Source organism: Nanorana parkeri, unplaced genomic scaffold, assembly GCF_000935625.1.
Source record: "Nanorana parkeri isolate BGI_ZX_2015 unplaced genomic scaffold, ASM93562v1 scaffold328, whole genome shotgun sequence".
NCBI classification, from domain to species: Eukaryota; Metazoa; Chordata; class Amphibia; order Anura; family Dicroglossidae; genus Nanorana; species Nanorana parkeri.
Window position 1 is genome coordinate 266196 of NW_017306596.1, and position 22907 is coordinate 289102.

Below are 22907 nucleotides of genomic sequence, written 5' to 3' on the forward strand. Positions count from 1 at the left end.
CAGGAGTTTGGAAACAACAAAAAACAATAGACACTGTCATAGCTACTTACTGCACAGTCTTGAGAGCTTGCTGAATGTGTTTGATAATATTATGCTGGTGATTATCATAATAAATAAAAGTGCATGGAAGCAGAGGTTATTTATATGAATCTAGGACATTAGATGTAAAGGTATAGGACCAATGAAAGAGCAAGACGTCAGCACTTTGGTGGGACAGTAGCCATGAGGCAAGTAAGACCTGCTGTAATGTGAATGTAGCACAAAAAAATTGGACATTTGGTACATATATAAATGGATGCTGTATGATCAAAGCTTGATTTGGGTGCCATTGTAAAAAGTTATCTTGTTCTCTATCACTAGCTAAATATGTTTTTATGGAACTTTATGGTAATGTATGAGATCATAGTCAGACTGATAAATTGTTACTTATTGGCCACTGTAAGATGTATTTTCTGTGATTTTCCTTGATTCTTATGTTTAATTTTGCCTTAAGGGAAATTGAAGGAATGGTCACTTGTTTTGTATGGTACATCCATTCAGCCATACTCACCCAGGAATGATGTTCCTAAGGTGGAGAGAGTACGGTCCAGTCCTGTTGAGGAGCCATCAGAGGAGTATAATATTGATGACTACACAGGTGAGAGATATTTATAGTGTCCAATCAACTTATGAATCGCATTGACATTTTTCATTGTAATGCCTAAAGTGTTACATGCCATTGAGGGTAAAAAAAATAAAAATGTCTGGATTGTTACTTCATGGCAGCATTCCAAAGTTTTTACATGTTCCTAGCCCTAAAACACAACACTAACTCTTATACCTTCCAAATCTAAATCCAAAAAGTTTACTCGTACTCTAAAATGAGCCTTTAACACTGAACCCCAACACTTAACCATACCCATTACTTGACCTAACCCTTAAAGTGAAACCTTAACACTCACCTCCGGAACCCAAACACAAATTCAACCTTAACCCCCCAACTACTGAGCCTAGCACTTACCTAACTTCACCCCTAAAGTAATCCTTACCACTAAGTAATCCCTTCTTCAATGTATCCACCTTTTTGTTTGTCTCTGTGCTGAGAAACTAGATATTTGTTTTATATCTGCCTAATCTGATAACTAATATATACTACCTAATTTCCACTAGAGATGGCTGATTTGAAACAACATATTAGTATTATTCACTTGCTGGAAAATCTCTGTAAATGATGCCACAATTCAAGCCACCAGTCCTTTTCTTTCCCAGAAAGAAACAAATCCTTTTACTGCGCAGGCCTAAAATAAAATAAAATGTTAGGTATAAGAAATATATTGGTGGCCATCGTTCGCTTAGCATTAAGATATTTTACTGATATCACCAAAAGATCTAGCTGTAGACCTAAAAGTACAGTCTGCTTCCTTTTTTAAATGGTCATTAAATAAACAGGAACACTTGGTTTGCCCCAATACAGGTTTTCCCTAATAAAGGTTCAAACTTGGGGTAAACAAAAATTACTTAAAATATCCAAAATTTCTTTTAGCTGCTTCTATCACTAAGGGATATTTGTTGGCACTCACAGAAATGATGATTGTTGCTGATTCTTGAACAGCAGAATCAACTAAATCTAAGGTTGCCTTAACTCCTTGTGATATAACATATACTTTTCTGCTCTGATGAAGATCCACCTGTCTCACTTATTGCATCTACAACAAGTTACAAAAGTGTATTATCCCTTCGTGCGTTCTGGCACAGTCGGTTTCACCTATTTCATTAGCACCTCATAGCTAATTTCTTAGTGCAAGAATCATGATAGAAGTCACTGTTGGCAGTAAAACATGAAACACATTTCATTTAGAATTATTTTTGTAGTATTTGAGAATACAGTATTAGTACTAACTTATCATTATGATCAGCATATAGCTGGGTGAATTTAACCTGTCAGTGATTGGTCCGGAGACTGCCAATGGTCGACAGACAAGTGTAGGGGGACTAGCACAGACACAACATAGATAATGTTATTACTAATATGTCTTTTCAATTTAGGTCCCTGTAATGCAGAATGCAGCGATGTAGGGTGTGATGGACCTGGGCCACATCACTGCAATGACTGTCTACATTATTATTATAAAGCAAAGAACAACACAAGGTAAAATTCTATTATACCTTAATATATAATGTAGACTAATAGCTGTGTCACTAAAGGTACATTTCTAATTTCATTTTGGAGAATTCAGAAAGGAGTCTATAATTTAGGACAGAAATTAGGCATTGAGATCAATGCAACCTTCACCTGTGTGAGAATGAATCACACATTGCCTGACAGTTGCAGTTTCTTGTCTTTTCCAGATTATTTACTATAGATTTCTATGTCAGTGGACTGATATCTTCTGAAGGTGAACTTCCGGACTATACAAAGTAAATCTGTGTTTGATGTGTGGCCTTCAAGATAAAGTCCACCTTCAAAACACTTTAACTGTTAACTCACTATCAGCTAGTAAGTGTGGCATCAGGTATTTCTAGTATTCTACTTATTAATCAAAAGTTCTTTGAACATGACCTTCCTGACAGTACCTGTAGTTATACTGAAAATATGACATCTACAGGTTAGACCTACGACTTAGCTCTAATCTCAGAGGGACCCTTTCTATTTGCCAAATAAAGGATAAGGCAGCTGCCAAGTTCAGCATCAATAACATGCCTGGAGAGGTGGCGACTGCATTAGTCAGCTCAGCTCTAGCCACTGTAACCCCTGTTGTGATATATAGAGTTAGGCAGCACTAACTAGTGAAGTACTAAAACAAAACTTTTGAATACTTGATATATTCATCAAAACTTACTCCGTTAATGTGGTATTCTTTTATTTTGATTATATTAAATTCTGTGATCTTCAGTGCTTTGAAGCCACTGTCTGGTAATCCCTACAGAGAACTAAATGACATTTTATTGCATAAAAAGTACTGCAATTGAAAAAAGAACCAAATTGAAAAAAACTTTGATGTGATTTATTGGTATTTTACACAATTGCTTAAAGAGATCATACACTTTGTCATTCAGGGTAAAGTGGCAAAGTTCAGTTGATGTCAAACTGCACTTTGTGTAATAACCTACAGTGTTTTTTTATATTACATTCTATAGATCCTCTATTCATCAGATGAAATGTCATATTAGGCTAAGAGTATGTGAGGGAGAAAAGGTAGAGCAGAAGTAACTGACACAAATTATATCTGCATTATTATCTATAGGTGTCTTGTTATATCAGTTTGTATTGGTTGATCAGGTGTTTAGGCAGCAAATATTTTTCTTCAGAGACCCTATGGCACATTTTGCAGCTTTCCGGATCAGATGATTTTTGACATAGCCTGACACACATCCCACTGGAAAGAAGATGGCTGGCCTGTAATGTGCCTTTTGTGCACTGGACACATTAGATGACCACTTCTTGGTACCAGAGGTGCCGCAGAATTCTTTGCAGTTCCAGGTGGTCCCCACTTAGGTGGTCCCCTGTGCCTGAAGTTTTCCAAAAAAAGTGTGTCCACTTGGAGGAAGAAGCCTGGGGAATCCTGAAACTGCCTGGGCCATTCGCTGTGGGGTGGGGGGCCACACCAACAATGGTGATTTTAGCTTTTTGACCTTTATTGGGGAGTCCTAAGGTGTGTGTCTGACAGTGTTCTACTTCTCCCTAGGGGTTAATATGGTGCCACTGGCTTTCCACCCACAGCACTGTCCCTTGGCTGAAATACACTCCTCTGAGCCTCCATTAACCCCTTCTGAGGCAGCTCCCTCCTCTGTTTTATTCAGGTAGGAATTTAATGCTACTATGATAGCTCAGAACACAGGGGCTGCAAGTGGACTTCTTTGCTAACTCGGATTTTCCTGCAGCAGCTGAATTCTCCACTAGATCAGCTACAGATACCAAAGAGGGTACTTCATCCTCAATAGATGAATTGGTGTCTGAAGAGCCTCAACTCACTGAGATAAGCCCAAAACTAAAAGGCAACATTGCAATGTTCACTGTTGTGTCAGTTGTGCCTAAGGTTACCAGTCTGGGGTCTTTAAAAAGCCCCCAGCCAGAGAAATCCTTACTTGTTTATTCACTGTTCTAAAAACTACAGGGTTATTCACAAAAGTGTGAAGAGTTTGGAGAAGGCAGGAGAAGTTAACAATCTAGGCCCAAATAGCTGATTTGAAAAAGTCTTCTATTCAGTTCACTTTCCAGTTCAACTATCTTGTCCTAGATTGTTCACTTCTCCTGCCTTCTCCAACCTCTTCACCCTTTTGTGATTAGCCCTGTTAGTTTTTATGGTGATTAACCAAATCTCCTGTATAAGGCCTGATTGGCCTAACCTATAGGCCTTTGCCCCTCTAACGTGCTTTACACAACAACACCCTATTTTTAAAACAGCGGGCTGTCCCCTTCACTGATCCATTATCTGTCTAAACAGGGACTTCCAGTAGGGATTGTTCCAGAATTCAAAGATCCAGTAGACAAAAGGCTAGAAGCACTTCCCCTATGGCTAGGGCTCTAGGTTCTATCCTTTCAGTACCTGCTGTCCAAACTCGCTATTGGTCTGTCTACTGCACCACAGGTTTTTAACTAGATGCTAGCCGCTGTACTTGTTTTGCTTAATTCACAGGGAATTCCCATAGTGGGTTACCTGCCAACCTCCTACTGAGGGAACATATGGTACAGTCCACATCCAATAGACTGTGCAAACCCTGCAGAGGTTTGGGTGAATTTTTAACCTCCAAACATCTGCTCTGCAACTGACTCATCACATGAATTATCTAGGCCTCCTACTGGACACCTTTTTGTCCAGGATCCACAGGAAAAGCTTCAAACACTTTGTTCCCAGGTTCAGACACTTCAGTCCAGGGGTCAACCATCCTTCCACTTCTGAATGAAGGCCTCATCTGATGCCAGCTTCAGGCCTCATCTGATGCCAGCTTCAGGCCTCATCTAATGCCAGCTTCAGGCCTCTTCTGATGCCAGCTCCAGGCATCATATGATGCCAGCTTCAGGCCTCATCTGATGCCAGCTTCAGGCCTCATCTGATGCCAGCTTCAGGCCTCATCTAATGCCAGCTTCAGGCCTCTTCTGATGCCAGCTCCAGGCATCATATGATGCCAGCTTCAGAGCTTCAGGCCTCATCTGATGCCAGCTCCAGGCATCATATGATGCCAGCTTCATTCATAGGGTTCTTCCAACACATTACGTGGGCCTGTTGGCAGTTTTTTTTATTGGGTTGCCCACTTCTAAATTATATTGTTTGCGGAAATCCCTACCATCCTGTGTCCTGTATTGTAGGATAAAAATTAGGATTTTTGTCTTACTGGTAAAATCCTTTACTTGGTGTACATTACAGGACACATGTTCCTCCCCTCTGTTTCTTATGATCCACTCCTACTACAGCTTGCTTACAAAACTGATGGTTGCTGGGAGTGTGAGGGACTATACAGGGCTGTCCTAACAGCTTTGATTTGCCAGTGTCCAATCTTCTGAAGGGGGCAACAAAACCCTGAATTCTTGAATACCATGCTGTGTCTTGTATTGCACTGCAAGAAAAGATTTTACAGGTAATACAAAAATCCTATTTTCTTTCATTCTTGTCTTTAAGTGTCTTAAATTTGCTTTCACCACCCACAAATGAAATATGATAGTACAGCTATCATTCACTCAGGTATAATGCCTCTCTAATATCATTGTTACACCTAAACATTTGTAATACTGTATAGTCCTCCAAGTATGGGCCAAGGCTTTCTTTTATCTTACATAAAAACTGTTTGATTATTGTGTTTAAAGACTGAGGATAACAGTTCTCATAAAGAGCTCATCATCTGCTGCCTGTGCTTTTGACAGATTCAGGCAACAGTTGGGCTAAGATAGGCTTGAAAGACTACAGAAGTCCTTGACGTCACCACCAGACAAAAGAAGGATTTGCCAAGTTCATAATTTTGGGTCATTCCTCTTGTATTTATAGATACATACCAGAAAGACATAAGACTGGATGTGTATCTCTACACTACCACCAAAACAAATGTTTTGGTAGTAGGGATTGTTTCCTAAAATCTGACAGCCATCTGTTGTATTCTCCATTTATTATTTTAGAGCTGAATATAGGCCTCTTATAGATGATTTGCATAGTTTACATGGTATCCACAACAAAACATTTCAAGGATTTTTATCTATTTAACTTTAGGCACACAGCCATAGGTCCTGTCAATGGATGATAAAAACTAAAGTCAAAATGATTAATAATTTGTCTAACTCTTCTTAAAACTTTAACAATTCAGCAGAATTTTTAAATTTTCTACTGGAAAACCTATAGAGCAAAGTATTTTTTTTCATACTAGCACTGTACTTCTGATTCAAGTTTATGATATTCATCTAAAATGTCTTACTTTCATTGTACTAGTATTTGCTTGGGATTTAAGGCGATCAATTTTGATTTTCAAGGGCATTTTTCTGTCGGACATAAAATGTATTTAATGATCATGTTGTTTGAGTTGTGCGCTATAACCAGTTTGTGTTTCCTTACAGGATTTGTGTATCAGAATGTCCCTTAGGTCACTATTCTGCAGACAAGAAAAGATGTAAAAAATGTTTTCCGACATGTGAAACATGCTTGGGAAGTCGCACTGATCAATGCTCATCATGTAAATCAGGTTACTACTTAAATGAAGAGACAAACAGTTGTGTCACAAACTGCCCAGATGGCTTCTATTTGAATGACAGTAAGTTTGTGAATATGTCAAGTGATACTATCTTTATGAATTCACAGGTTTTCATTCATAATTACCTAAAGAGCAGCAAGACATAATTTCCAGAAAACCAAAATGTGCCCTGCCAGTTTTGTAACAATTCATACAATGTTGCCTGCAATAGAGATTTTCCATTTTCCCAGTGAAAATGTAAGGGACACCTTTAATCTTTGTAAAATTATTCACTATCCTATGCAGAGATGCACATTTATATTTTTAATTTTATTATTTTTTTTATCTTTAAAAACATACATTTTACAGGACTTTAGCAATCTTACAATATCCATAGCCATGAACATACCAGATATAATTTACACTGTTGTCAATTCAATGAGGTAAGCTGCTTTTTTGGGGCAGGTGTGAATTCAGGCATGCTTTTTTATCAGAAGGAACATGCATATTTGTGAGTAAATCGTGGAAGAGTACTCTGTAGAAAATACACAACCTGATCCTACAGGAAACTAACTGTTTTTTTAGCTAATAACAGATTGGCATTTGATGATTTTTAGTGCCAAAACAAGCCTGAGTTTCTCATCAGTCTCCTAAAGAATATACAGTATCTCTGCATGTTAAAAACGACAAAACTGCACTAAAGTATGCTCTGATAATATTATCATGTGAGTGTGTTTCCTACTGTTAAGCATAGGCTTTGGAATTCCTTGTTTTCATAAACAGGTTACATAAGTTAACACACAAAAAATATAGTGTAAACATGAACTAGTAAACAAATAGCACTCACGTTTTAAAGTATATTGCATACTATTGCATATATAATAGGGTATGTTCTTTACATGGCAGTGTCTCTAGTTAGAAATGTGTGGAGGTGGTAAAAAGTGGAGAGAGATAAAGTGTTTTCTTTTGCAGTGCTTTATTAACTTTTTGTAGGTATATTTCAGCAGTAAGGAAACAAATTATTGGAGACGGAAGCGCCACTACCTGGCGCAATAAATGTGGTAGAGCAGGGTGTGAGCGTAAGTGATGTACTCACCTATGGCTGGGTGAGCATTCGCTTGCAACCGTCGGGTTGAGGTGAAGCGGATGGAGTGGAGCAGTAGTGGGAACGGTCCCTCTTTTGCAGGGTGGTGTGGTGGTTGAACCCAATAAGGCAGATGGAGTTACAAAAGCGAGGAGGTGAAGTATACAATGGTGGGTGGAGAACGGCTCTCAGCGATGACGGTGCGACCAGTGTCGCGCCTGGGCGGTGGGCTGTGGGGTGGTCCTCAGGGTGATTACTGGCACAGGTGTCCTCTGGTGGCAGGTGCTGTGGAGCGATGTGTTGTCCTGGACGGGGGGACTGGAGAGCAGTGGAGACGCCGGGGGGTGACAAAGTACATAGCCGCAGTGGAGATGGACTCACGCTGGGGCTTCCTAAGTTTGGAGTCCATCTCCACTGCGGCTGTGTACTTTGTCCCCCCGTACACACAATTTTTCATATTTCAGCAGTAACACTGTAGTTTTCTAGGTTGTGCCTCAGAATCCACATTAAGTTTTCTATTGATACAAATAGGCAGTCAAATTTTGAGATCTTATTTTTTTTGAAAAAAGATGAATGACAAATTGACCTGTGTGGCACCAGTATTAATGCATATTGACCTTTGGTTTCCCATCTGTAAAGGAATATATCGGTCTACATGTCCACAAGCTTGGGATATTATAATGGGCATTATGTTCAACCATTAGCCCAAAAAGAATCCAAGAAAAAAGGTAGCAAATATGCCAAGAATAATTACAGCCATCACATAGCCCATTTAAGCTTCTTCTATTGTTATTGGTGAACTCACATGCCTTTTGGTTCCTTACTAAACATGCCTCCTGGCTTGCAGATTGAGTCAACCAATTATTGGCAAAGGGGGGTTTCAATACTCTCTTCATGGAGGGCAATGCAGATGTACTTTTCTTTTCTTTAAAAAATGTCTGCTAAAAAAAAAGGAATCTCACAAGTCGATTTCAGTTTCTACGCAGAAAAAATATTTTAGTAAGTAATACACAGAAGGCTGATAGAAGGTTTGCTAGATAAGTAGGCCAGTGCTTGTTTCAAATAACCAGTCTTAATGCAAACTAAAGGCTTTCATAAACCTAATATTAATCTTTCTGCTGATGTCTAGCCTAATCTGATAATGAAAACTTACCTGTTGTCAGCTCCATTATCTTTCTAGTGGCTAGTCCTATAAGGTTACTGCTGTGAGGTTTATGTGAGTGTATTCAAAAAATTGATTGGCTGGCTCCGCCTTAGCACTACTTGTTGACAGTGAGCATGTAAGCTGGCCATACACTAGAAGATTTCCGATGGAACTTTCGTTCAAAAGATCTTTCTTTACCACCCGATAATGCCATCAGACACTTGAAGAATGTCGATTGAAATTTCTTTTGATGTTAACATTCAATTTTGGAATAAATGGAGTTTCCTGAACAAAAATCACATCACTGTTACAATTCAGTTTGTTCAACAAAAAATTTCCATCCTGCTCCTTCAAGTTTTTTCATCACTTTGGTTGAAATTGATCGTCAGTTAATAGAAAGTTGAAAGAAAGTTATTATGGCCAACTTTAATCTCTGCTGCAATTTTGGGACTGGCCACCAGAAAGGTCCCAAAGCTGTCACCAGATAGGTATTTCATGGATCTTCTCATCTGATTGGTTAAAAGTTGTGGTAAGGGATGAAATAGTATAATAAAACAACAACAATTCAGGATCCATATTTATAGTCATACATTGTTGAGGTAGTAAAAAAAATGGTAGTTTTAATAATAGAAATAATGCTAATACAGTTGAATTATTAGAATAATTATAATAATTCAATAAAGTTGAATTATTAGAATAATAATTCAGATTTAACAAAATTAACATAAAATTATGTAAATAATGCTGCATTGTGAGAATTGCGTAATCGAGAAATGTTAAGGTACCTTAAATGTCGGTGTCATTTACAAATCACAAAGATTACTATATACCTGTATAAAAATAAGTGTAAGATATATGCAGTATTTGTTATCTTAAGTATTTGTTACAATAAGAAGTACAATCAATATTGTATTCCTTACATTCTAAACACAAAAGCTGATTTATATCCCATCAATATTTTCATGGCCAATGTGACAACCTATGTTAATAAAAAATATAAGACATTTCTCAGATGCTAACATTCTTTTACTTTGCAGACAAGAACGTTTGTAAAAAATGCAATGAAAACTGCAAAACATGCACTTCTGCTGACATCTGTACCGAATGCAAGCATGGCCTGAGGTATGAAATCACTAAGTTAGGTGGCCTTACATCAAAGACACATTAATAGGGAATAGTTTTGGAGGTCCTTGGTGAGCTTAAGTCTCTCTTTGATGCACAATTTTGCAGTGAATGAAAGCATTCAGTCATGCAGGAGGTGAGACATTTCTATAGTAACATAAATGCTTAAAGAGGCTCTGGGTAGTGATAAAATACTAATGTGACGTGCTGCTGAGTGCATGTTTCTCTACCTCAGATGACTCATAAGATCTTTTGGCTGAGACGGCTATATTAAAAGTTATAAAGCTTCTGTCAATAAAACATAAAAATAAGGTTTTCCCTCTTTTATTCTCCTTTACGCACATGGAGGTTAACACATTTCCACCATGGGGGAAACGCACATTTTACGAGAGCGCATTTGTTTGCCTCTCTAGACTGTTTTCATAACATGTAACAAATAAGTGTCAGAGGAGACTGTGTTGCATGTGTGTTGTGGTTACAAGAGCCTTGGAATCAAAATGTTCCTTTGTTGTCTTAAAAGCCTTATGTGTTGTGTTATTCTAACATATTGCAAAAGCCTCACAGTCACTCAATATTACACCCAAAGTATGGTCTGCAACTGATTATATTTTAACCCAAGAATATGTTTATTCAGTAAAGATTCTCTGATAATAACACAACTTTTGTTACAAAAAGTTCAAAATAGGGAGCTGTTTTGCAGTTAACTCAGATAACATAGGCAAAGTTGGTAGTTCACATTACCATGGAAAATATAAACAATTTCTAATGATAATAGTAGAAATAATAATAATAAAAATAATTATCATCATCATCATAGACTAGCCCATCAGCTAAGGAAAATGCAATAACAATTAGATTCTTGTAATGTTTAAAGATGGCCAAACACTTATTTAATTCCCCCATCAGTGCTAAACAGTGTGGTTGGGGGAATTCCCCTGCTGGACTACTGTTTTCTGGCAGTGGTGAGTGTGCAGCTGTCAGAATACCCAAACAGTGAATGGAGCTGATTGGCTAAAGTCTTTGTGCGGCTGAGATTTGTTACACCAGCTACATTAATAAAAGTCGTTCGAAAAATGGACTTTGTTGAATGGGGAAGGAGGAGGGTGTCCCCGAGCAGCCCACATACTTTGCATCTTTGAAATGTGAGCTAGCTTAAATGTTACAAGCCCACAATTCAGTAGCTGATTTTTCTATGTCTGTCTGTGTGGTTGCTGAGAAGTTGAATCACATTCTGGCTTCCTATATGTGTTGCAGATATTCCCACTAAAACTCCTAGGTTGTTCCCAGTTTCATCCAAATATTACAGCTGTTACAAAGCTAAATTATGCTTTCACAACAGGTTAATGCAGAATAAACTAGTTTAGCAAAAAAAAACTTTGTCATCATTGAGGCTTTGCTGGAAGGTGCAGAGACACATACTACTCCATGGGAGCAATCAGACTTTGGGGCATCTACTAGATAGGATAAGCAGCTATCAGATGTCAGCCCACCAATGTCCTCCCAAATATGATCCTTGCAGTGTATTTCCACTTTTGCAGTCAAATTTTAGGAAACACCACTTTATTTTTGGTATATGTTTCTATTTACAAAGCATACCTAAAAATAGCTTTGGAGCAGGCCTTTGGGCAGACTGTAGGCTATTCTCTACAATTTAAAAGTAAAAGAGGGGCAGGCTCCTTATACTTAGTTTTTCCTTAATAACAAATAATGCAGAACACAAGCTCTGAGATTGTTAACCCTTTGTTAGAACATACAATGTTCAAATCTAGTTTATAACTGATAATGAAAATCTGCCAGCACAGTACAGATAGGGTTAATTGGGGTAAACATTAACTTCCCAGTTTCCTCTTTAACATGACATAACAGGAGAAAACTTCAGTTTTGGAGTTTTCGGAAAAGAGCTAATAAAAGGTAAGAAACAAATGTTAAAATATGTTTTGATTATGTAAAATGAATGGGAACATGTAACAAATATAAGTAGGTGTTATCCCAGTTTGGTTGCAAAAGTGGAAATGCAATTTAAACATTTCACCTGCCCAGATGTTCTTATGCTAGTATGTGAAAGTAAAGATCTAAACTTCTATTCTGCATTTAGAGTCTAGTATTTTTTATCTGACAGCCTGCATTCTTTGATAGTGTTAATGCATTTTGCGTTTTTTAAGAGCTCATTCTTTGTGTTAGCAGAGACCATCACAAATATCAGTATGTAAGGCAGTCAAAATTCTAACATTTTCCTTGTGTAGATCAGTAGATTTTAGTTTCTTTCTCAAGATTTACAAATATAACCGCAGTGTCATAACGTGATAATGTGTTATTATATAAGGATATATATTTGGAAAAGGAAATATTTATCAGGAAAAATATCAGGAAAAATGATATCCACTAAAGGAGAACTTTTCTCCCATACTCATAGTTCTAGCCGACCTGTGACAATGAAACTCTCACAGGTCGGCTCAGTAGATCAGGAAGTGAGCGAAAAACACATACCGGTGTTCGCTCACTTCTCGATCCTGTCACGACAGAGAGCCGTGACAGGGGAGGGACTGGATTCCCCCCCTCCCTGCTCTGATCCTCCAGTGCTGACTGGTGGAACAGACGGGGAGGGGGCGGGTACAGCTGGCTCTGCCTCTAGATAGGCAGATCCAGCTGTCACTCACGCAGCTGGCCGGATCCAGACATAATTGTTGGGATCAGTTTCAGCTGCAGCGTCTCAGTATACCGCGAGCTGCAGCTTTGGGTAATGAAAGGACACTAGTTTGTGTCCTCGTGTTACCCTTCGGAGAACTATGGGGAAAAGCCCTAACCCCATAGTTCTCCTTTAATAAATTGTATTTTGAAAGCCTTAGACAGATATTTGTCAGAAATGTATTCATTTGATGTAGTTGGTGTGTTAAAGACGTTGTCTTGAAACAACGGTATTCTTCTGCTTCAGTTAGTCAATTTCTCCTTTATTACTGAGCACTACTGAACACTTTAACTGTAATAATGCTGGCAGTCAAAAAATATCCTACTGCCAACCATGTTTTACTATCTGTATCACTGGCCCATCTTAGCCCCCATTCACACATCTGTGCTGTGACATCACAGAGGTGCTGCAGGGTGTGTTGTGGTGTGTTGCGGTACCGCAACTAAATCGCACTTAAAGTAGTACATGCACCTTTTTTTAAATTACATGACACCACATTACATGGTAATAGGTTACCCGGCAATGTGGTGCCTAGTGTGTTTGGGTGCCTTTGAGCTATAATGGCACTGATTTACTTGCCAAATGCCAATCTAAAGTACCACAAAGCTATTGTTATAAAGCTTGTATTATGCAGAACCAAAGACAATAAAGTTACTGCAGTTGTTAAAAATTCTGCCAATAGTTACATAGTTACATAGTTACATAGTATTTGGGGTTGAAGAAAGACATACGTCCATCAAGTCCAACCCATATGGGTCCACGCATCATCTCATTCTTAGGGATACTGGTATCCCTGGATATTACGGTCCCTCAAGAAATTGTCCAAACGTTTCTTGAACAAATCTACACTCTTGGCTGAAATCACTGCCGATGGCAGTGAGTTCCAGACCTTAACCGCTCTTACTGTAAAGAACCCTCTTCGCCCATTGTGCTGGAATTTTTTCTCCACCAACTTTAGGTGGTGGCCTCTAGTCTTTGTAATGGAGTTAATCTCAAACAGTTTGTTGCCAATGTTGCTGTCACCATTGAACATCTTGTACATGAAAATCATATCCCCCCTTAATCTCCTTAATTCCAGCGTAAACATGTTTAAGGTCAGAAGCCTTGTCTCATAGCTCTGGTCCTCCATTCCCCTAATTAGTTTTGTTGCCCTCCGCTGGACTCTCTCCAGTTCAAGGACATCCCTTCTCAGTACTGGTGACAAAAACTGGACAGCATACTCCAGATGTGGCCGAACCAACAATCTATATAGAGGCACAATTATAGACCTGTCCGTGCAATACATCCCCTTCTTAATACAGGACAAGACCCTGCTAGCTTTGTTTACCGCAGCTTGGCACTGCAAGCTACCATTAAGCTTGTGGTCTACAATGACCCCCAAATCTATTTCTATTTCTGACTTCCCTAGCGTCATACCCATGATTGTATAGCCTATTTGTTTATTTTTATGTCCAAAGTACATTACTTTGCATTTATCGACATTAAACCTCATCTGCCATAGTATTGCCCACTCCCCTATTTTATCCAGGTCCTCCTGCAATGTTATATTGTCACGATCCGTTTCTAGTACCCTCCCTATTACCCTCCCTAATACACGTCGATCTCCAATTTATTAATAACACTTACCGGAATGCTAGAATTCCATGAGCATGATGTTTAGTGCTGTTTTTTTTTTTATAATCCTACGGGAGAAACAAGGTCATCAAATCCTATAATAAGAACCATATATTTGCTTGCAACAGATGTTCACTGTCTACCCATGATCAATCAACCCAATCCTCCTATCTGTGTTAAGAAAAATTGGCACACTAGGTATATTTGCATTCAAACCATTGCAGGCATCATGCTGTTACACAGACATCCAAACACTTTGTTCCCTTTCAGATGCACAGTTACATATGTCAGGCGCTCAGTCTTTCCCAAGAAGGGAGTAAGAAAAAGTATAGTATCAAAGTTGTATGTGTGTTGTAGAAACCATTAATTTTTGTAAAGATGGATATGGAGTACTAATCCTTCTCCAAATGCTGTTCATACAGTGCTCTCACCCAGCATGTGCAATTTAAATATAAATCTGATATTAGCTCAGATATAATGGAGTTTGTATTATTTTCTAAATACGGTTCCAGCATCAAACATGATGGCAGACAGTGTAGTGTTGATCCAAACAGAGTTCAAGTTGCACTGTAAAATCTGTATTTTAGATAATAACTTCAAAATGTAATTGCATATAATTCTCCGATTAGCCAGTGACTCTAGATGTTTCGAGGTGTAGAGTCTGGAAATAAGTGGGGTTTTTTAACAACAGACATACAGTATATAACCAGGAACACAAAACATATCATGAACACATCTGGACCTTCACTGGTCCATTGTGCATTTCTGACAACCTATAGATAAGAATCAAGAACATAATGGTATACTGAATGATAAGGGAAAAAAGTCCCCCACAGAGTACAGAAAATGATAGCTAAGCCTTCCAAAAACAGAAGGTAATCCTACATTGTCACTCTATTACAAATGCAAATTATTATAAAAGTTTCAAAGATTCAGTCTAAAAAGGGTGATTATCAGGCATGTAGTTGTTTTAAGCTGGTTATGAGTGCAGGGTATGGACAGTAGTATGGTGTAGTTGAGTATATTTATCCAGTGTGAATGCAGTTGTTCTGTACTTATCAGTGCTGGATGGGGACCATGGTTTCTGTGGTGTAAGGCTTGGAGTGGAACCAAAAGACAACCCATTGTAAAATTCAGCAAGAAATTCTAAAAAGCATTATTTTATTTAAGGCTGCATTCAAACATCTGTTTTTAAGAGCATGTGTTTTCCAAATAGAAATACGTGCAAATGAGCAGTGCAGTGCACTTTTATTGCACATTAACAGGTTTTTTCATGCATTTCTATCGATCTATGTGTTGGGAAAAATATGCGGCTCCCCTTACTGACCTTCTCCTGAATATGCCTTTAGGTTTCTGGTTTTAATACTATAACTGACCCAGAACAAATGTGCAGCAAGTCAAGTCAGAATGCCTTATCTACATACTTTTCAAAGTTAGCAAATGTGAATGTATTAAAGCCAGTGGATCACCACAACAGCAGTCACTGTTATGGTGGTTCACTTTTAAAACTATAATTTTTATTCATAATTATTTGGAGAGCATGTTGCGCAACTGGACTGATTTTTCCCCTAATGAACTCAAGATTACATATGTAATGTACTCTAGTTATGTATTATAGATAAAGTTTTAATAACAAAACATGGCACTGAAATAAAAGAAAAATACAAATGTAGAAGACGCAAAAAGGCTAAAAGGTGGAGCACATTAGGAAGAGGGATAAAAAAAAGCTAGATTTGAATTACATAAAGTGTAAAGAAAAGGGTTGCAGCTAAGAAAACTGATCTACAAATATATAAAGCTTGCTTAACTCACCATTCATGCATCTTATAAGTTCATTCAGATGTTTTTTTCTTCTTTAGCTTAATATGTATATGTATATGTGTGTGTGTTTGTCACCTGTTTTGCCTGGAAAAATTGCATTTTGTGTCACTTGCCTGCTCATTAAACTATGAAAAGGCATCACTATATTATCCCTCAAGCCTCCAGTGTCTGAAAACATTTTAGATCAACAGTATTCTGTTCAAAGAGCGCTGATTGGTTGACAGTAGGGGTGTTCAGATACCAATACCAGGCATTTTAACGAAAACTACCAGGATCCTAGCGGTTGCAACTGCGACTGGACCCTGGCGCTCCACTACTGTCCTGAAATCATTAGTCTGTATTGTTTTAGAAAAACTGTCACATGACAATAAACAAAAATGTATCAGTATTTGATATCTGTGAGCATTTGGACAAGTATTAGTACTTGTACTTGGTATCGGTGCATCCCTAATATAACAAATCATACATGAAAATAGGGATGCACAAATCCCAGGAGCTCAGTATGCTCCTTAAAAATGGCAGCTGCCTCCCAACTTTTGAGGTTTTCTCTAGTCTAATTTTTCAATGGAGCTGGAAAAGTAATAAGTACTTGTTCCAAGTTCGGTACTTGGTATCTAAACATCCCTAGTTCACAGCACCAAACATCCACTCTTAGCCTAAGATCTGGTGAACAGGGAATTGTGGGAAGATAATAAAAAGCTAGAATCATTTCAATTGACTGTAATCGCAATATTTCAAAATTAACCCCTTCGTGACGGGAGACGTACACTGTACGTCCAGCCACAAAGGGACCAAATGACTTGTCACGTACACTGTACGTGACGAGTTATTTGCTGCTTTAGAGGGCTGTTAATCGCTGAGAATCAGCTTTTAACATTCATTAATGGCTGCCCTTACTACAGAGGCATTCATTAATGAAAGGGTTAACCTTTTTCAGACACCCGATACCTTAATATCGGGTGTCTGAGAGTCAAAGCAAAGCGGACACAGATGCCGGCTTTTGCCGGCATTCTGACAGCTCGTATAGATCGAGAGATATCTCTCTCAAGCTATACTGGCTTTTTTTTTTTTCTTTCATGAATAGATACAAAATGTGTCTATTCCTACAATGTATCTATTCCTGGAAGAAGAATGTTTGTTTGCTGATCGTTGTTGCAACAATCAGAAAACATTTAGTAACAGCTGAATCCTGAACTGCTGCAGGATCAGTGTCACTAACTTATTATCGGCTGTTCTGAAGTTTGAAGCAGCCTGATAATAACCAAAAATTTATTAATTTATCATGCAGTAACAGTGAGATTAATTCACAAAATCTGCTTGATATAATTAAATAAATAAAATAACATTTTTAAGTTAAAAAAAAAAGTGAAAAGTGTAAAAAAAATAAAAAAATGTGTAAAAAATAAAATAAAATAAGGGACAAATAAATGAATGTATTTATTGCATTTTTTTAGCTGTGCTGGTTTTGTAAAAAAAATACTACAAATCAAAACTGGGAAAAAAGTGTTTTTTTTAAACGTTTTTTTCCTCTTTTTTTATATTTTATTTGTCCTAAGTGAGGCGTTAGACGCACATATGTGATATAAATATGTAGCCCTATCTGTCCTCTAAAAAACAATATATAATATGTGTGGGTGCACTTTGTAAGAAAGTATATTACTGACGTGGAAGAATCACACAGCAAAAATGTCAAAAGTGTGGCAGTCATTTACGAACAGAAACTAAAAACAAGCTCAGTCATGAAGGGGTTAATGTCATAATTTTTTTTTACTTTGCTTATAGTTCTTCATCAGCAGGAAAGGCATTGCCATTCATCAAATCTAAGCAATACGTTCTTAGTAGTAATCATGGTTTATTACCTCCAAATGCTTAGGAATTCCTTTGCATGATATATGCATTTATAAATGTAAAATTACACTGTCACCACAGGATCACTTCTAACCTAACCCTAGCCTGTAAAATAATCTATTTCCCCAATAGGGACACTTGTTTCAGTGACAACTATCTAGGAGAGGATTTCCTTAGTTTGGAGAGACCGTCATGTCACAATATTGAGCTGCAGTATAACAAAAAAGGAATCCTTGAGCTCCAGTTCAGTGACTGCGCCTGCGATGAGAAGTGCAATCTGTCATCTATTACCATAATTTACCAAATTCATCTCTTTTGACCTATTTCATGTAGGACCTGGAATAGACAACTGTATAAACTGTGCAAAAGAAATGTTGTTTGAAGATGGACGCTGTGTAACATCATGTAGTTCTGAATATTATTTTACTCCATCCAAGGCCAATGGTTTTAAAACCTGTAAGAGGTAAGTTATTATGTCATGTAATAACAAGAAGCAGTGACTATGTTGTATGTGTCTTTTCCTGGTTTGAAAAAATCTGACAGAGACTTCACTTGCATTGGGTAAAGACAAGTTTATACAGTATATATGCAATGCAGTAGGTAACGACATTTACATAAGGCTGAGTTCACAAAGGTAATACTTCGGGTTAAGGTTCCTGATTTTAAAAAAAAGTGCATTATTTTCAGCTGAGCAGTGGCATGGCTGAAATTCAAGATTCCGATCCTTTGTAAGACATTTTGAAATTAGCTCCCTGCTGAAGTAAATGGGAAAACACCTATTTAGCATCTTAGGCCTCATTCATGGCACCCAACAATCACATGTATGCAGCCAACAGCCTGTACAATTCAATGACAAACTGACATGGCTATGCTCATTTAAGCACATATTACATGCATACAGATAAGCGGCCCTGGATATAAACTGTCTGCACCCAGGGCCACTCATTTGTCCCTGTATGCATATAACTGCTTGGATATGGCATCTGTCCACCTGGTATTGGTTTGTACAGGCTGCTGGCCACAGAAAGGCTGCTGGCACAGAAATACCCTTCTTTTTGGTGGTGTTTGGCCCTTTGCGGCTGTGTGAATGAGGTCTAACTAGTCAGCAGAGGTGACAGAAGATTGAGTGATTGTATTGATTTGATGTGGGAAGAAAGGCACGCTATATTTAGCAGTATGGACCAGTCTGTGAGGGATGAATCTGCATTAATATCAAGTTATATGGAATGAATATGAGCTTTTTGTATATTTATCTAATGGAATGTTGTTGTGCATTTTACAACTCAGAACGTGTTTAGTCAGCACATAGACTTAAGTGGGCAGCAAATCCTTGGCCAAACCTGTGTGCTTGGATTGATCAAGTCACAGTGCCAGCTTATCTGTGAAATCCAGGACCTCTTAGGCAAAAAAATGCACACGACTGCTGCATAAAACTGTACACTTGGCTCAGAAAGATGACGTTGTCTTGTTTTACAATCTATATATAAGCAATATGTAAAAAAAGGGAATTCAGCCTGTGGCCCATGTTCTTAGAAAATTAAAAAAAATATAGAAAGCAGACCAGATTTTTTTTTGTGATGCTATGTATTCAGAATTAGTGAGCGAGGAGCATCTGTATCTTTTTTATTTATATGTACTTGCTATGGGCAGATATATGCCTTCCTTGTAAAAGAGCATAATGGATAAGTTGCAGGAGTGCAGTTCTGAAAAGTAGATGTCATTATTCTTGGATACACAGTGCAGTGCTGTTCAAAGTAAAGAGGACACTGTTGTGGGACATACCTTTTGTACCTCTCTTGGGAGAATATAACTCTTTCTGTATCAACAGAAATAAATAAATATGAGGCCAGCATATCTAAATAACGTTATCTGGGAATGATTTATGTTATTTTGCAGAATAATAAAACCTTATTCCAAGGCACAGTGTTCTGAGCAATGACAGCTGAGGCGGGGTTATTTTTTTAATGCATTGAATGAGAAGGGTGCCAATTAAAGTAAATATCTTCGTCTAATGAAACCTTTCAGTTCCCCATCCACATCAGATTAAAACAGTGAGAGACTGCCACAGTCAATTACATCAAAAAGATGCAGAGAATTCTGCTTTCAATTACACCCATTAATGCTCATTACATATCTTCACAAGACTTCAGTACTAAAGAGGACAGATACATCATTTTCCAGCATAAAATGGCCCCAGCTGTGCTCCTCAGAGTGCAGATGTGTTATAAGTTACCCTTATATACTGTTGTCTTTCAAGATGGGATTAATAGAGATCGTATAAGTGTCATTATCAAGGAATCATTCTTGACAAGTCGTAAAAAAATGTCAACACTCCAAGCTATATTTGCCAATGTAAAATATGTGGTATAATTTGAACATTCTCAAAATATGTCTTATAACCATTTTATTGCAGAATGCCCTAGAATTCCCACTTTGTGTCACACGATACTCGTACTTGCCCAAATGCTACGATACTTACCCCCCACACTGGCCAATCAGGAAGCTGGGCGGTGGGTAATAACTCACCGCCCAGCTTTCTGATTGGCTAGGAAGACGGCTCCATGCTGTGTGTGGCCAGCCAATCAGCATGGAGCCGGCCAAACAGCAGGAAGCCTGCATCCCGGCCAACCAGCATGAGCCGGCCAAACAGCAATGAGCTGGTTTCAAGGCCAACCCGGAAGCCGGGTGGCAGGTAATGACCTGCCTCCCGGTTTCCTGATTGGCTGGGGAGCCATCTTGATGCTGATTGGCTGGGAAGTTGGCTAGCCAGCCAATCAGCATGGAGCCAGCCAAACAGCATGGAGCCGTCTTCCTGGGCAATCAAGTCATTACCCACCACTGGGCTTCCTGATTGCCCGGGAAGCCGGCTTCATTCTAGCGGAAGTACCTGCATCAGTACTCTGTATCAGCGAATACCGACAGATATCCGTATTTGTACTCGATAACGGAAAAAATGGTATTGGTGCATCCCTATTAATAACATAAAGCATATGTAGACTATGTATAACATAACGCACAGCTTACCAATCCACAAATCCATAGATGAGGAACCTGCTATAGTTTCTTTTTTTTTAGGCTTGTTTTTTTTAACTTTATTTTCACCTGGAAATCCTGTCCTTGGATGGCTACCTTTAGTCCAGTATATCTATGGAGACATCGATGCCACCAAGTCTGAACTAATAATCTCTACCTTTGTTCATCTGTATTACATGGTGGGTGGTGGAGTTAGTAGCTTACATAAGAAAGATAGGATTTTTTGTTTCCAGTTTAGCTCACAGGAAGCGACAAGTACACAGCATTTTTGGCAAGATCAACAGGTATTTCTGTACTTGCTGAAAATGTTCTCAGCCTGAAAAATGAAAACTAATGCACCCACCACATCTAAAGACTGGTAAACTGCAATATATAACATCTTTTTTTTTTGGTTCAGTTATGCTTTAAATTTATATATTTTATATATTAATAATGATATATTATTATATAATATATAATATATTTTAAAGCAATCTCCTTGACCAAAGGTTGCTCACATGCACACTGCTTATATATGTATTATGTGCTTTCATGTTGTATAAAGCGAACACAGTCTGTGAACATGATACCAGGTTTTCCATTGCCATATGACATGGATATGTGCAAGTATTTCTGAAAATAAGAATGACAGTTTTGGTAATTTCTAAAGAAGTAATTGTTAATCCTGTAACTGTCCCTAGAAATTGCAGACATTTAGAGATTACACACTATGCAAGATCATTTAACTTTGATTTGCACTAAATGCACACTTTGGTGCACACTCATCTTTCTTAATTATGTAGCCACTGTTTTTTTTCCCAATAGTGTTGTATTTACATTGCAAGGGGAAGTCTGTAACGTTGTCTTCTGTGTTCATTAAATGTGTGCTCTGCCATTGCTTACCAGTCAAAGGAATGTCAGCTTTTTTGTCTTTTATATCTATAGTAATTTTTTACATATGCACATACTATGTTTATGTCTCTCAGATGTGACGGAAGTTGCTCAGCATGTTCTGGCCCAGGAGAGAGGAATTGTACAAGCTGTCCTGAGGGTTATTTGTTAGACGGCAGTGCTTGTATGGTGGGAACAATCTGTAAAGATGGTGAGTTAATGAGATCTAAAAGAGCTTTAATATGTCACATGGTGTAAATACGGAACAATGCTTCCACAGACACATCATTTGAGTAGTGTGAACAGACCAATATTTCAAGTGCATTCACCCTATTAGTTAAACTGACTGAAAAATCCTGGATATCCGCTCAGGAAAAAAATCCAATATTTTGAAAACAAATGTGTTTTTTTTTAATGCCAACTCTCAGGCTGTCCTGATAAGTACTTTGATAAATGGTGGCAAGTGTGTCTGACGGTAGGATGAGTGAAGGGTTGCTCAGACATGGATTGAAGTCTGTAGTACGTTGTCTCTACTTTGTTTATCTGGAAAACCCAAACCTTTATAGCCACATTGCCCTTCAGATATAAAGCAGCATCCTGTAACAATTTATTTTTACTGCCACTCGTGACATGCATTGAAAAGAGTGTCAATGTTAATGTAGGTTGTGGGCAGTATTACTCAGATTCAAAACTGAGAATTACAAGCACAAGGTTTTCATTGCAAGCAGCATGTTGTACTGAGAAATGCTGCGTGTCTATTGTAGTGCTAGGCAGGCATCACTGCAAACACTGTGATTGATATCCTTTCCTCAATGTACCTAGCAATTTTAGAATGATTGGATCAACAAAGAGTTCTTCACACTGTGCAAATACAGATTCATTCAAGCACATCTATTATAAACGGTATAATGTGGCCCATTTATCAGCAGATACAGGAGGCTGATGTTAATGTTATGGGAAATTCATAGCATATATAACTAGGATTCTTAGGGGTTTCTCTTAGGTTAATGGCATGGATAGCAAACAAAAATACTGCACTTGTCTTGCTTTAT

At 38.1% G+C, this 22907-nt stretch overlaps 1 protein-coding gene across 1 annotated transcript in view; it reads left to right on the forward strand.

The window, feature by feature from the left end:
• PCSK5 (proprotein convertase subtilisin/kexin type 5) overlaps positions 1–22907 on the forward strand; it is a 251276-nt gene that overhangs the window by 219482 nt on the left and 8887 nt on the right. Inside the window, exons 14-21 of the mRNA XM_018558244.1 lie at positions 494–637; positions 2026–2128; positions 6521–6714; positions 9899–9983; positions 10425–10457; positions 18085–18200; positions 18286–18415; positions 21951–22066. Coding sequence (XP_018413746.1) covers positions 494–637; positions 2026–2128; positions 6521–6714; positions 9899–9983; positions 10425–10457; positions 18085–18200; positions 18286–18415; positions 21951–22066 — 921 coding nt within the window. The remainder of the gene's footprint in view (positions 1–493; positions 638–2025; positions 2129–6520; positions 6715–9898; positions 9984–10424; positions 10458–18084; positions 18201–18285; positions 18416–21950; positions 22067–22907) is intronic.